Source organism: Mesoplodon bidens (assembly GCF_964165515.1).
Source record: "Mesoplodon bidens genome assembly, chromosome: 11".
In the NCBI taxonomy this organism is placed as follows: Eukaryota; Metazoa; Chordata; class Mammalia; order Artiodactyla; family Ziphiidae; genus Mesoplodon; species Mesoplodon bidens.
The window spans coordinates 49,811,015-49,825,938 of record NC_138167.1 but is presented as its reverse complement, the minus strand read 5'-3'; the positions used below and the strand labels follow the sequence as shown (position 1 = coordinate 49,825,938).

Below are 14,924 nucleotides of genomic sequence, written 5' to 3'. Positions count from 1 at the left end.
GGCTCAGCGGCCATGGCTCACGGGCCCAGCCGCTCCGCGGCATGGGGGATCCTCCTGGACCAGGGCACGAACCCGTGTCCCCTGCATTGGCAGGCGGACTCTCAACCACTGCGCCACCAGGGAAGCTCTATCAATGACTTTTGAGCAGTTAGTTGTGATTTGGGTGTGCTCGTGAGAAGAGGTGAGCTCAAGGTCCTCCTACTCTGCCATCTTATCTCCAACTCGAAAATGCTCACTCCTTTGACAAACGGTAGTTTCCCTCCCTTCTCAAGGTTCAGGGTGTAGAATTCCAATTCTAGTCTGGGCCAGAGATTGGTCTCAATTTTAGAAAAAGGGCCCTAGGTTACAATAAAAATCTCCTTAGTTCTAACTTACTTGATTCAAAATTCATAACCATCTAAAAATAGCTGAGTTGTTTCTTTGACCTAAGAGTATGAAAGGGTTTGGTATTCTATGTGGGAAAAAAATGGATTTGCCAAGAAAAATCATAGCTTGAACAAGGTTGCAGTGAGACCATGCAACTAATATTAGGTGCTCTCTCTCTCCCTCCCTCCCTTTACCCACCCTAATCCCCGCAACTCTGCAGGAAACTTAAGAACACCATCTTTATGCAGAAATTAAATGTGGTATTTATGGACTCATTAGACAATGCTATTCTCCATTGCTTGTGAGAATGTTAATAAGGGAATTCCCTGGCGGTCCAGTGGTTAGGACTTGGTGCTTCCACTACTGAGGGCCTGGGTTCAATCCCTGGTTGGGGAACTAAGATCCCACAAACCATGCCATGTGGCCAAAAAAAAAAAAAAAAAAAAAGGTAATAATACAACTGTATAATCAGGGTAGTCTTCCTCTCCAGGATGAATTGATCATCTCTAAATGTGTTTAAATTTTGAGACATTTGTGTTTACGAAAAAAAATGCCCCCAAGAAATATTACTTAATAGAGAATGTGAAATTTATGTATTTAAATTTATATTAGGTCCCCAATTATAATGATAATGAAAGATGTTACATAAAGTTGCAGGATGACTGGAAAAGCAGAGGATGAAGAAGTAGTAAAAGAAGGTAAACTATTCATACAGGGGCAATAAAAGTTACAAATGGAACCTTGTTCTTTTCCAGATTTCATTTCTTTTAACTTTCTATGTCACTGCTTCAAATGGTTGCAAGGCTCCACCTGCAGCTGAACAATCAGGTGCTTTATTTTTAATTAATGCAGAGTGTCATGAGTGTAGCACTCTGCTCTTTCTCCCTTTCAAAATCTGTCTGTCTCTCTTTTCTATTAATGGAATATGACCCAGTTCTCAACAGCAATTAGGAAAGCCTTCTTTGATTATAGTTTTAAACTTTCCTCAGTAAAGGTGGCGTGCTTATAAAATGCAATTTCTTTTAAGGACAGTATTAGGAGAAAAAATTACAGTATTTCAGTAATTATTTAATTAATTAATTTCAGTAATTATTCTATTGTGCAGTCTGCATGAATATGCGAAGGAACCACTGCCATTTGCTTTAAGTAGAAGAAAAGATCAGCAAAGTCAATGGACAGATTTGTTGCTTTTTGGGCTATCATATTAAAAGTGATTTTGATATTGATTTTTACTAATTTACTTACTAATACCTATATTTATGTACTGACAGAAGGTACTTACCATAGAATGTCAAGTAGCCAAAAATGGCAGTCAAGAAATACATAACAAACATGGCGAAAAAGGAGATATTTGAAACCATCTGCATCTTTTTCTGTGATCGACTAAAAACAAAGATAAAGGAATTTGAAAAATTAAAAACCACATTACTGAATGTAAGCACCAGTGTTAACACTGAAGAATGGAACTTAACTTTCTATCAGGCTGGGGCTGACCTGACCAGCTGAAATTACCCCCAGAAAATATGCCAGTTTATAATAACTTCTTTTACACCAAATGGGTATTATGAGAGAGAGAGCCATGTAATGAACAATCCCTTGAATGTTCTTCCCCATTCTTTTGAAAGAATATAGAGTTCCCATCTGAAGAGCAAAGAGTATTTTTTAACATTTGTTTGATACTATCTCTACACTCAGCATGCACAGGAAAAAGGCAGAATAAATTCCAAAGCTGTTCTCTCAGCTCCAGAGATCGGGGCAGAGCTCCAACTTGACCTCGGTGTTCAGTTGCTAAAGCTGCTATTTAAGTTCCGGTTTTCCCACTGAATAGCCCCAGGGAAGCCTGTTTGTCTCCAGAGCAATGAGTGCCTAAGAGCTCACTGCTGGGATAATGAAGGGCTCTCTCTTTCTCTCTTAGGTCAAGTTTACTCTGGGAGTTTGCATGAACCTCTAAGTTTCTTTAACTGCCCAAACAATTAATCTACAAGACTTGTACTCAACAGTCAACCACCAACAGTCACAACATTTGATTGTGTCAAAAAAAGGGAATATGGAAAATGAGAAAAATTGAGAAGTGCCCACGTGAGGAAATTACAAACTAAAAGCTGAACTATTAAATGTAAAAGATGCCAAAGACGTATTTAAACACCCTAAATATAAGGTCATAAAGTAAGCCTGATGAACACATAGATAGGTAGATGTAAATACTGATACTTCAAAGTTTACTCATATGTCAATTAATGAAAGAGGAAGAATACTGAGTGAATTCAATGCTAAATAACATCAACTTTATTTTTGTTTCAAATGGAAACAGATAGCTATATTGTATATCTTTCTGAGTTTAAGACTATACCATGATGCCTACTTCAAGAAACAAGAAAAATCTCAAATAAACAATCTAACCTGATACCTAGAGGAACTAGACAAAAAAGAACAAACAAAGTCCAAAGGAAGGAAACAAAGATCAGAGTGGAAATAAATGAAATAGAAACTAAAAAGACAATAGAAAAGATCAATGAAACTAAGAGCCGATTCTTTGAAAAGATAAAGAAAAATGACAAGCCTTTAGCTAGACTCACTAAGAAAAAAAGACAGAAGGCCCTGATAAATAAAATCAGAAACAAAAGAGGATAAATAACAATGGATACCACAGAAATACAAAAGATTACAAGAGAATAGTATGAAAGCTATGCACCAACAAATTGGGCAACCTAGAAGAAATGGACAAATGCTTAGAATCATATAACCTTCCAAGACTGAATCATAAAGAAATAGAAAATCTGAATAGCCTGATCACTAGTACAGAGATTGAAACAGTAATCAAAACCCTCCCAAAAAACAAAAGTCTCCAGGACCAGAGGGCTTCACTGGTGAATTCTACCAAACATTTAAAGAAGATTTAATACCTATCCTTCTCAAACTCTTCCAAAATTCTGAAGAGGAGGGAATGCCTCCTAACATTTTATGAGGTCAGCATCACCATGATACCAAAACCAGACAAAGATGACACAAAAAAAAATTGCTGGCCAGTATCTCTGATGAACATAGATGCAAAAAATCCTCAACAAAATACTAGCAAACTGAATACAACAATACATCAAAAGGATCATACACTGTGATCAAGTGGAATTTACTCCAGGGATGCAAGGATAGTTCAACATTCACAAATCAATCAATGTGATATACCACATTAACAAAATATCCACTTACGATAAAAACTCAATGAAGTGCGTACAGAAGGAACATACCTCAACATAATAAAGGCCACCTATGACAAACCCACAGCTAACATCATTCTCAATGATGAAAAAGTGGAAGTTATCTCCCTAAAATGAGGAAGAGGACAAGTATGCCCACTCTCACCACTCTTATTCAACCTAGTATCGAAAGTCCTAGCCAGAGCGATTAGGGAAGAAAACGAAATAAAAGGCATCCAAATTGGAAAACTGTCCCTGTTTGCAGGTGACACGATTTTATATATTGAAAACCCTGAAGACCCCACCAAAAAACTATTAGAAATAATAAACAAGTACAGTAAAGTTGCAGGGTACAAAATCAACATACAAAAATCTGCCATGTTTCTGTTTGCTAAAGATGAGCTAGCAGAAAAAGAAATTAAGAAAACAATCCATTTACAGTTGCAACAAAAAGAATAAAATACCTAGGAATAAATCTAACCAAGGAGGTAGCTACAGAGAATAGGGTAGTGGTTACCAGAGGGGGGATGGGGGAGGACAAAATGCGTAAAGGGGATCAACTGTACGGTGATGGATGGAAACTAAAGTTTTGGTGGTGAGCAGGATGTAATGTCTACAGAAGGAGAAATATTAGGTTGTACACATGAAACCTATATAAGTTGTAGACCAGTTCCCTCAAAAAAAGACACTAGGCCATGATGACTATTTTTATGTGGAAAGTCTGATAACAACAATAGGCTAAAAAGAGAACCCATGAGGGAATTTATAAGCAGGGCTTTCGTTTTCTCTAACAGCAATCAAAACCAAATCCATATAATCATTGTAATAGTTTGAAATGAACAACAATATTCTTTTGTCCAGTTTGTGGTCTTAACATGAATTTCTTCCTGCCTGATTTACCAGCCTTTTCCAAGTAAACCAAAAGGCAAATCAGATGCAGTGTATTTAGTGGTTCACAGATGGGTATGAAGATGATTATTATCCGCTTGCAAAATAATCATAAGTAACATAAAGCAACACAAATACTTGAACTCTCTTGAGTAATATAGAATTTGAAAAACCAAATTAACAAGAAAAAGCCCCCAGCCTAAGCCACTTTATACATGTATGGCCAAAATATACTGCAGGTTTGTGATTTTTCTTGCTCAAGAATGGCAGAAAGTAAATGTTGAAGCTGGGTGATGAGTCAGCGGGGGTTCATCATAGGAGTCCATTTATTTTAAATACAGTACTTGCCTATTAATGAGAGGCCCTAAAATGATTCAGTTTGCAAAAAAATTAAACAAATCTCTTACTCTTTAAGCTCGCTGTAAATTGGCAGGACAGACGGGTGGCAGACAAATGCAAATGCAATTGTTGGTAAAGCGTACACGGTCTATTCAAAAGAAAAAATATAAATGTTAGGGAAAGGCATTTTTACCATAAAAATTGTACAGCTCCAGTATTTCTGAGCTGTCTTTTCATCTGACAGCCCTTCAGAATCCCTGGATTATTTGGTTATTAGGAGAGCTTTGGTATCGAAATAGGAGCAGCTTCTCTAAGAGAGCTTATCTAGCTTGAGACATTAGGGACTTGGCAGAGAGGGGTTCTAGAGCTGGGCTCACCCACAGTGTATTCTACAGCCTCCAGGCACTGCGTCACCCTGTATTTATGTGGCGCTAGCTGGTTACATAGCACTTTCCTACATTATTTCACTGAATCCCCACAGCAACCCTGAGGCAGACCAGTGTTGTTCTCCTGACTCCCTCCAAGACAGGCTAGGCAACACGCCCAGAACTTCCACCTCCATTTTACTGCTCTTTGCACTATATAGGGTGCATCAATCAGACTTAAATATGGCATCTAAAAAGAAAGTTACTTTCTAAAAAGAAAATCACTTCACTGCTTTGGCTGTATCCTTGAGAGTTAAAAGACAGTGAGAGAGAGAGAACGAGCTAAATTAGTTTTCTTAGATAAGGTTTTTTAAAACTCCCCAATTCAATATAGTAACTTCTTATGCAAAAAGAAGTTGGCAGAGAAGGAGGGAAAAGTAACATTTCTCATGCTCTAATTTTGCCCAAGCACTGTACCAGGCACATTCTAACAAAACCCTGTAAGATACAGAATAGAATAGTTTAATTTTACAAATGGGGTTGATAATTTGCCTGAGGATTCAAATCCAAGCCTGACTGGTTCCATAGTCCATCATTTCCCAATATGTTGTATGAACGTTCCTTAAGTGCCAATTTGTGGTGGTGTCTGTATTTCAACTGTACATGCTGGGGAAGTCTGAGGTGTTCCTTTCTGTTACCACAAGGTAAGAAGCAGTGGGCTAATGATGTTAGTTATTAATCTGTTTTTAAAGATCTACAAAGAATAACAGAGTTGAGACAATTATCCAGAAAGAGGTTTTCACAGGGAATACTTAAGGTTGTCCTACACATAAACTGGGTAAACACGGGAATGAAATATACAATTTGTATATTTCTCCAAGGTCCCTAAATGGATTGTGGCAGTTGGAAGCAGTGATACAGTGTTCTTTTGAGAACAAACACGTCAGAGACAGTTCAATCAAAAGAAGTCTGAGAAATACAAATGCCCTTAGTAAAAACGTTCGTTTTTAGATTTAAAGGATAAGAGGCTTACCTTTGAATTGAAGGTAACATATTTTGGCGTACACATGTCAGCATTTGTTGAATTAGCACTTATTGTTGAATTTAGCTCTGGAACAATGCAGGGAATTTGAAATTTCTTGTATATAACCTAGTATTAAAAAATAAAGGAGAAACAATCAGACTTTATCAAATAAAGCCAAATAATGCATAATTATTACATAGCATCATACTACAGCAAAACCAAGCCAACCATTTCAATCAGCACTTACCACAATTAGGAAAAAAACCATACAGCTCAAGGAAAATCCACTAGTATAGCCAAGGTAGCCTAAAAAAAAAAGTTTAAAGAATTATTATTATTTCGTCCGTCACCTCTTTCAATGCATTAATTCAAGCATAGTTTGGGGTTCCAATAGTATTCATACATGCTAATATTAATACAAGATTATTTGATAGTGCTACCTTACTTGGCAAAAATGGTGACTTTAAATTAAAACATTATAGTATTATGTGTTTTGATTCCAGTTCTTCCTGACACTAGATAGAGAACATAGATTCCCAGAATCCAGGGGAAAAGACCTTCCCAAATTTGGCCATAGGTCTCTGTTGCTGTACTCGGATGGATTCCTATGGCCAAATCCCATTTACTCCTTGATCCATTCAATAATTCTTGATTATGCACATACGCAGAGGAGAGGAAGTGGTTTCTAGGGAGAAACTGAACACCTGAGGATCTCCACCTTGCTCCCCTTGGAATGCCTGGGAGATCTCCGAGCACCATAATCTCCAGAAAGGCAGAGTGAAGTGGTCTCTGGGGGCTGCACTATTCTCACCCCTGGGGGAGAAGAGCCCTTCTCCACTTGCACTGAAAAGAGCTACATGTATATACGCAGAAAAGCTTAAACACAGACTCAGAAACCAGATAATTAAGTAGCTTTAAAAAAAATCTACTTATAGGTCTCACAGAACAGCTACAGAGGCTTGGTATTTTTCATACAAAACAAAAAATTATGGTTAGCAATCATTTTGGGAAGAACATTAAATGTCTGCCTTGAATGAGCCCAGAATTAAAGGAAATGCATTTCATAGGCTTGGGACTGGATGGCAGTCTGGCTGCATTATTCCACACACGAAATGTCCATAACATCAGGGACCCTGGTCTCCAAATACACACACACAAAAATGTCAAAACCAAATGGAGGGCTTCCCTGGTGGCGCAGTGGTTGAGAGTGCGCCTGCCGATGCAGGGGACACAGGTTCGTGCCCCGGTCCAGGAAGATCCCACGTGCCGTGGAGCGGCTGGGCCCGTGAGCCATGGCCGCTGAGCCTGCACTCCGCAGCGGGAGAGACCACAACAGTGAGAGGCCCGCGTATGGAAAAAAAAAAAAAAACAAAAAAAACAAATGGATATGACTTAGTCATTATCTACCACTTTTGACTTTTTGCTTCTCTCTCTCCCTTCAATGAAGCAAATAATTGAGACCGGTTAGACTCTGATAATTTAAGAGTGATTCATAATACTTTGGGGTAAAAACATAAGCAACTTTCTGTCTTGATATCAGATGTGAAATTCTGCTCATCTAAATAATCAGAGCATGTAAGACCTTGGACGAGGAGAATTCCATTTTCGGGACTTTGTGCTTCTGGACAGAGCACTGTCTGTTGCTGGTCCCAGGACCTCCCGTCTTCCCTCTACGGCTTAGAAGAGGGATTGCTTAGGAAGTCACATACCAACCAGTGTTTTTATCCCATATTAAAGTCAAGCCTGATTAATACTTGTAATTTATCACTCATTTAATCTTTACCCTACAAGTGAAAGCAGAGGGCAAAGTTGTTCGTTTTTATTAGGTTTCTGATTCATCTGGGTATTGTAGAGACTATGAGAAAAGCAAGCTCTTACCTAAGTTTTTCAAGAGACACAGAGGGAGAATTATGCCAAAAGTAACTACCACCACCAGAAGGCGGCCATCCACGTACCAGGCTCTGAAAGGCATGTAAGCAGTTAGGTCACATTTTCTTAGAAAGTGACTTTTCTTTCCTCACACATAAAATTTCACAATATTTAAACTTTGTTAACTATTATTAATGTTTACCATTAACTTTTATCATTATTCGGGTTTTATCCAACCACTTTGACCCAACCGCTAGTCACTTACTGTCATCTCTCCCCCCATGCAGCAGAAGAAGAGATATTGCTTCCCCCCTCACTCCCATTGGCTAAGCATGCCTTTCCTCTGAATTATTTACATCGTTTCAAAGCTGAATGCACACATTACTTCTGTCAGATTACAACTTCTCTTATCAATTATTTAAAGAGAAAGTTCCTTTCTGTTTTGCTTGGCTAATATTATCGAAAAACAAGTCACCACAGGTAGCCATTGCTTCCTCCCTAATCCCTTGTATTTGACCTTGAATCCTGATGAAAGAACACTAGGAACCCTGGTTTCTACGATTCTCCCTTGAAAGAAAACAGAGAAACTAAGACTGACAAGAACTGTGAAACAAGAGGTTGTCAAAACACAGGATGTACTAAACGCAGTTGCAACGTTTTCCAAGGTTATAGCTACATCTTTAATGAGGTTGGCTCACATCAGTTCTGCTCCCCAAATGCTCTGTCCGTTCTTTAAGGAAGAGACTCGGGTCTTAATCTTGCTTGTTCCACTTCTGTGTCAAAAATACTCCATATCTGTTCTATTTCATAGAAACTGGATGTAGATTTCAAGCTCTTGGGAAATTGCAGCACCTAGCACTTACAGGATGACCGATGAATCTACCTTTTAAATGCTCAGATTCAAATGGCTCTGCCTGCTTCCTTCATTTATATACCCCCAGAAACAACAAACCAAGAAAAAACAGCCTAGGGAAAACTTTGTTTCTGCAGTCTTCATAAAACAAAAACGTTGGTTAGCCCACATTTCAATTAAAAGCATTTTAGTTATCTCACAAACAACGGTCTGTAACTTACGAAAATGTCTCTTCCTTTCCCATCAGAAACTTTATGGCAGAGGGTAGTTCATTTTTTACTATGAAGAGGTAGCTCAGCATTGCTAGAGGAAAATGAGAACATTTTTAGAAAGAGGATACTGAGGCTCACGTTGCAAGCTATATAGAAGGTCACCGGGGGCTTCCCTGGTGGCGCAGTGGTTGAGAGTCCGCCTGCCGATGCAGGGAACACGGGTTCGTGCCCCGGTCCGGGAAGATCCCACATGCCGCGGAGCGGCTGGGCCCGTGAGCCATGGCCGCTGAGCCTGCGCGTCCGGAGCCTGTGCTCCGCAACGGGAGAGGCCACAACAGTGAGAGGCCCGCGTAACGGGGAAAAAAAAAAAAGAAAAAAGGTCACCAGCCTGTTCCTAGACTAACCTTCAATAAGACACAAAGACAGCTGTAGACACTGTCCCAGTATCCTTGGTTGTTAAGTGACTACTGTCTCTGCTGGACTTTCCAAGCGCCGTTTTAGCAATGAGAATGATACTGCTTGAATTATGTTAAAATTCACGTGGCCACCCAACCACCAGGATTAGAAAGAAATAATAATGTTCACAACATTAATGTATAGAAAAACACGATCTTTTTACCTCCAGTGTTCTGTAGGGAGGTGGCTCCAAAGATGACAAGTTTCCCTGTGGTGCCAAAGACCTGTTCTCCCAGCTTTTCATAAACCATGCAGCCTGTTCAAAAACGACAGTTGAGAACAGAAGAAATGACAGAGTTCCCTACGTTAAAAATAGCAAGATTTCATCATTCTATTGACGATTCCCCAAGTTATTGTGTCTTTATCAAAAATCACACAAATAGCTTTCTTGGCTTTGCAAGGGTTAAGGCATTCTCATTACAAAACAACCCCTTGACATTTTTAAATGTCAGACATGAGCACCATTTTTTCTTTTTCAGGTTGGCTACAAATAAACGATGAGGTCATAAGCCTTATTTGTTTCACTGTCTCAAAAGTCTCCCTACTTTACTGGGGGGGAGGTTCCCACTCTGACCTTATTCTCAGGTCTGGTGTGTATCATTAAAATAAAAATTTGATTTAAAAATTAAAATCCTGATGCTTGGGAAGAAAAGCTCCTTTTGAATGAATTACCTGAACTGATTAGGCTAACCAGGAATTATCTTAGTAATATTCCAACAATGCCTCATGGGTCCTAAATATAGTAACAAGCTTAGAAACATGTAATAACCATGACATCAGAATTCTGACCTTTGATAAAATTTAGTTCAGGGATTTGCACCTCACAAAAGAGGGAAGCAGATAACTCTGTCAAGAGAATAATCTGGCCATAGCAAAATTCTAAAGCATTCAACCAGCTCATCTCAATAAATACTAAAATGTTAAACCATTCATTTAAGAAAATGGCTTTATATTTCTTTGTAACAGTTCAGCTCACGTTTTTCAAAAGGTTCACAGGAAGCAATATGAGTCAGACTATAATTAAACTTTTTTTTCTCTCATAAGACTGGTGTTTAAACTAGACAATGGTTAGATTTGCAGTTTATTAGAAAATGTTCCAGTTAAATGGAGTCATCTACATACAGTAATAGTTGGCCAATGTGGTTTTAGCTAAAGTAAAAGTCAAAGTATTACAAACATAATCCAGTGTCCCAGGAACAGAAAATAAACACTTCAGGTATTACACTGCCCAGAGAACCTTAAGTCTTTTCACAGCACACTCACTCCCACATTGCATTGGGAATCACATTTTCTCCTTGGAATATGCACGAAAGGGAATGAAAGCTCTGTTTACTTTTGAAACCTTGGAGGCTATAATATAAAAACATGGGATCCTTAGTCTGATTTTATAAAGACCTAAGGAAAAAGCCGAGGCCTTTAAAATGAAGTCATCTTAAACTAGAAAAGCAGGTATAACGGAGGGTTCTCTTTCAAAGGCAATGTTATTTGCTCATTGTTCACAACAAGTTAACTTATATGTTGCTCTATCCATTTCTCTAGGTAAATTCCTCTATGGGTCTTCCAGTGAGGACAGGTCAAAGTACTGTTTTTCTTTAATAATCAAGTTGCTGAACAGGGAGAGTATCATTTGTTCACAATATCACCATGAGAATCAATTACCCTGTTTTTACAAAACTAGACGTGCTATCAGCTTACCTGTTTCCTTTGAACAGATCAACAGAAGGTTGATTGAATATATAGACAGCAGTGTTACTGAAGTCAAAAGTACCCTAAAGCAAAGAAAAGAAGTCTTGTGATAGCTATAAAGAACACAGACCCTGACCTTACATTGCATTGGGTTGGCCAAAAAGTTCATTCAGGTTTCGCATAACACGTTACGGAAAAACCCGAATAAACTTTTTGGCCACACCAACAGAAAGGCCAAGGCTGATTTATATGTTATACGGTTACCACTATTCATTGACAGATCCAGACACTGGAACCTATTAGTCACACCCTCCTTAACATCCTCAGTAAAAATGTTCTACCAAGTAAAGAACTGCTCATTAGAATGTAACTCCAAGAATTCAAATGCTTTGTAAGCCTAAGCCTAAAACAGAAATAGCTTTCTGGGATCATTTCAGTTGAGGTGACTTTAAAACAACATTGTGAAACAAAGATTTTGTGGCCTATGGTGCACTTGCTGTGACACCCCCCGTGAGGAAGTGTGAGAAAGGGGGGTGAGGGTGGGAGTGGGGTGAGTGGGGATGTTGAGGGAAAGGCTTGCAGTGACCCTTAGGTCCAGGACCACGTGACTGTGGGCACCTTGCTTGATGTCTCCCATCCCTCGCCTATAACAGAAGGCCAAACGGTGTCTAGGTTCTTTCCACCTAATTACTCTATGGCTATCTTTGAATCTATATGTTAGACCACTGAGATAATTCACTTTTTTTTGCACCCGGTTCCTCTTAAAATAATAATAAGTTTCCCTCTCTTAACGGATGGGGAAAGTTAGACAATCCAGCGGAATGAAAAGACTTTGTTGAACGACGAACTCATGTTTTTGTTTTAGTACATCTGGCTCATTATCAAACCTTCCTTGAGAAAAAGCACAGTTAGAATGATGTGGGAGATGGCATAGATTATTTCTGAATCATTTGGTTAAAACAGACCTAAGAATTGCAAATAAAGCTTATTTATTTAAAGAACTAAATTCCAGTCCCCTAGATAAGACCGCTCACTTCCTGATGTAGGGAAATATGTCCCAGGAACAATGCATTACTGCAATTGATTCCATGTTTGAGTAATTAAGGCAATTATTTTTCTAGCAAGTACTGCTGAGCGGTGCTTGGCGCCTTGTGCAATTCTGTCTGCGTGGGCCTCTTCCCGGCCCTTCCCCCACTCCGCACACCTGCTGAACCACTGCTCAGATGTCACCTCCTCAGGTACCTCCCCTTGCCCCAGGCAGAAACATTGCTTCTTAGCTTTCTCTTGTCTCGCAGCATTTTGTTTCTCCTCTGTTTCAACCATGGGGAAATAAACGGGGGAGTACAGACAGCCAAGGGCAGAGCAGACGGACTGCCAGAGACTGGCCAGAAACCATAAAAGAGTGACAGGGCTCGGCAGAGGTAAAACACTGGGAGAAAGAATGGAAAATCTATGGGAGAAAGAATGGAAAATCTGACACTTCAGGTGAAGGTCCAACTGACCGGCTAATAAAGGGGAATTTAGGTTAAGATATGATTGTAAGGAAGTACATTCGGACATATATTGACTCAGATCCCTGAGTAAGAGGGTGAATAAGAGGGTAAGTCCCTTATTACCTATTCTGGTTAAGGGACACGAAAAACTGAGAGCAAGCATTTATTAAGCAATCCAGCAGTTTTGAGATCTGTAATGGAACATGATTTGCTATGCTCTGCCAGAGAGTAAGAGACAGGACACATCTGTGGTATGATTTTTCCTTCATCTTATAAGATAAAATTTATGTTAAGGAAGCAAGCCTTGAGTTTCACTCAGAATTCACTCATGTTGATACTAAACCCTAAGTGGCCACTTCCACATGCGCCTGTGGCAGGTCACAGGGGATTTCTGTGGCACAGATCTGTGGGCTACCAACTGGGGATAGAATGGATGCAATTTGAGGATCAGCCATGGGCTCTTCTGAAGTGACCCTGTCCTCTGTTGAACTGACTCTCCTGGGACTGACCTGGGGAGGAGAGGACATATTACCACTGGGCCCCAGGCTAATGAGTAAAGAGTATGACCTTTCAAAATATGTACGTTGTAGGGGGGATAATTACTAACATCTACCTAATGGGTAACCAAAGGCCCTCAGCCAGGGAGAACTGGGTCCTCAGTAGCAAAAGAAACATTCTACGGAAACATCTGCTCCCCCAGTTGGTAGCCCTGGGACCACATGTTCTTGCACATAGCGGCTCTGAGCCATTCTTTTGGGTGGACTTCTCTGTAGATGATGCTCAGCTGGCCTTTGGCCCTTGGCAAAAGAGAAAGGATTTCTTCATAAACTGGTATCACCTCTTTTTCTTTTCCAAGTGGGAGAAAAGTGTTGATCAGGGAAGATTTTAGCAGGGAGCTCACCTATCTTCTTCCCCAAACTTAACAGCAGAATGAGATCCTTCCACAGTGATGACAACAAGCCCCTTGCTCTCATGTCTGAGACATCACACCGCACCCCCGGCCAAACGACCCATAGTAAGTCTGACAGCCAATTTCTGAAGACCCTTTTCTCCATCCCTCCCAACATATAGACCTTCCCTTCCAAGACTGAAAACTAATATAAAGCAAAACCCTTTTTCTATCAGGTCACTAAAAGGCAACTTCTGTATGTAAAATTCTATGACTGCTTTAGCCTATAACAGAATCTAGCATTAATGGAATTAAAATTTAGAAAAGTATATCTCCCTATTTAGATTCTTAGAAAGAAGCAATAAAATATCGAATTGGTTATCACAGATCCTAGAATAGTTTAAGAGGATCCAGTCTGAGCTGACATCTAGAAGAAAGAGCAGGGAGAATGACTCGTGAGACTAAGGACTTATTTGAACATTTCTTCTATTTTGAGCATGACTGTGCCCCTATTTACCCAAGTAAATATTTGTACATGTAGTTTGGTTTCCTGGAGGAGAAACATAAGCTGGTATTCCTGTGCTAAGAGGAACAGAAGTGATTCATTTTTTTCATTTCATCTGGGTATCATGTAAGCTTTCACACAGCTGACCATTGACCAAAATTTTCATATGGTTGGGGCAAAAGCTGCTCGCTGAAAAAGGCATGTTTCAATGAAACCAAACCTCAACAACAGGCAACTGAGTTGTCAAGGTATTAATAATTCAGACTGATGTTCAGCCTTGAAGAGAAGGGGACCTAGAACATATGACTGAACACGGGCCCTGGGGAAGCAGTGGCGGGAGAGTTAGTCTTGCGAAGAACGTGTTCAGGGATTTTGAGAACCCTCATGTGTCAGCGATACTTTGAAAAACGTGGTGCAGGGACATTCCAGTAGGTTTTGTGTCCCCTGAGAAGAAAGAGGCTGGTTAGGAGACAGAATTCTAGACTCCTGGACTGGGGAGAGACCTTCAGAGACTACCCTGCCCAGTTTTTCAGGCAGGATGGGAAACCTCTATGCTCTGTGCCAACACATAGGCATCCAGGTCTGCAAAGTCTTCTGTCAGGGGACACATATGCAACCCATCCTGCTTCTGGAAAGTGCTGTGCACTGGAACTGAGGTTGAGCTGAAACTTCTGCTGCTATGTTTATCTTGGGTCCTTATTTTACCCTCTGGACCTACTTGAATCTACTTGAAATATAACCCCTCTTCCACCTAAAGGTCCATCTTACGGTGCTCATTTTAAGAT

At 39.8% G+C, this 14,924-nt stretch overlaps 1 protein-coding gene across 3 annotated transcripts in view; it reads right to left on the bottom strand.

Annotated features, from left to right (window-relative positions):
• SLC38A1 (solute carrier family 38 member 1) overlaps positions 1-14,924 on the bottom strand; it is a 70,950-nt gene that overhangs the window by 9,368 nt on the left and 46,658 nt on the right. For all 3 annotated transcript variants that reach the window (XM_081249259.1, XM_081249258.1, XM_081249260.1), the window contains 8 exons: positions 11,262-11,335; positions 9,730-9,822; positions 9,120-9,201; positions 8,055-8,137; positions 6,424-6,482; positions 6,186-6,302; positions 4,856-4,935; positions 1,649-1,749 (listed from right to left, as the gene is read on the bottom strand). In XM_081249259.1, coding sequence (XP_081105385.1) covers positions 1,649-1,749; positions 4,856-4,935; positions 6,186-6,302; positions 6,424-6,482; positions 8,055-8,137; positions 9,120-9,201; positions 9,730-9,822; positions 11,262-11,335 — 689 coding nt within the window. The remainder of the gene's footprint in view (positions 1-1,648; positions 1,750-4,855; positions 4,936-6,185; positions 6,303-6,423; positions 6,483-8,054; positions 8,138-9,119; positions 9,202-9,729; positions 9,823-11,261; positions 11,336-14,924) is intronic.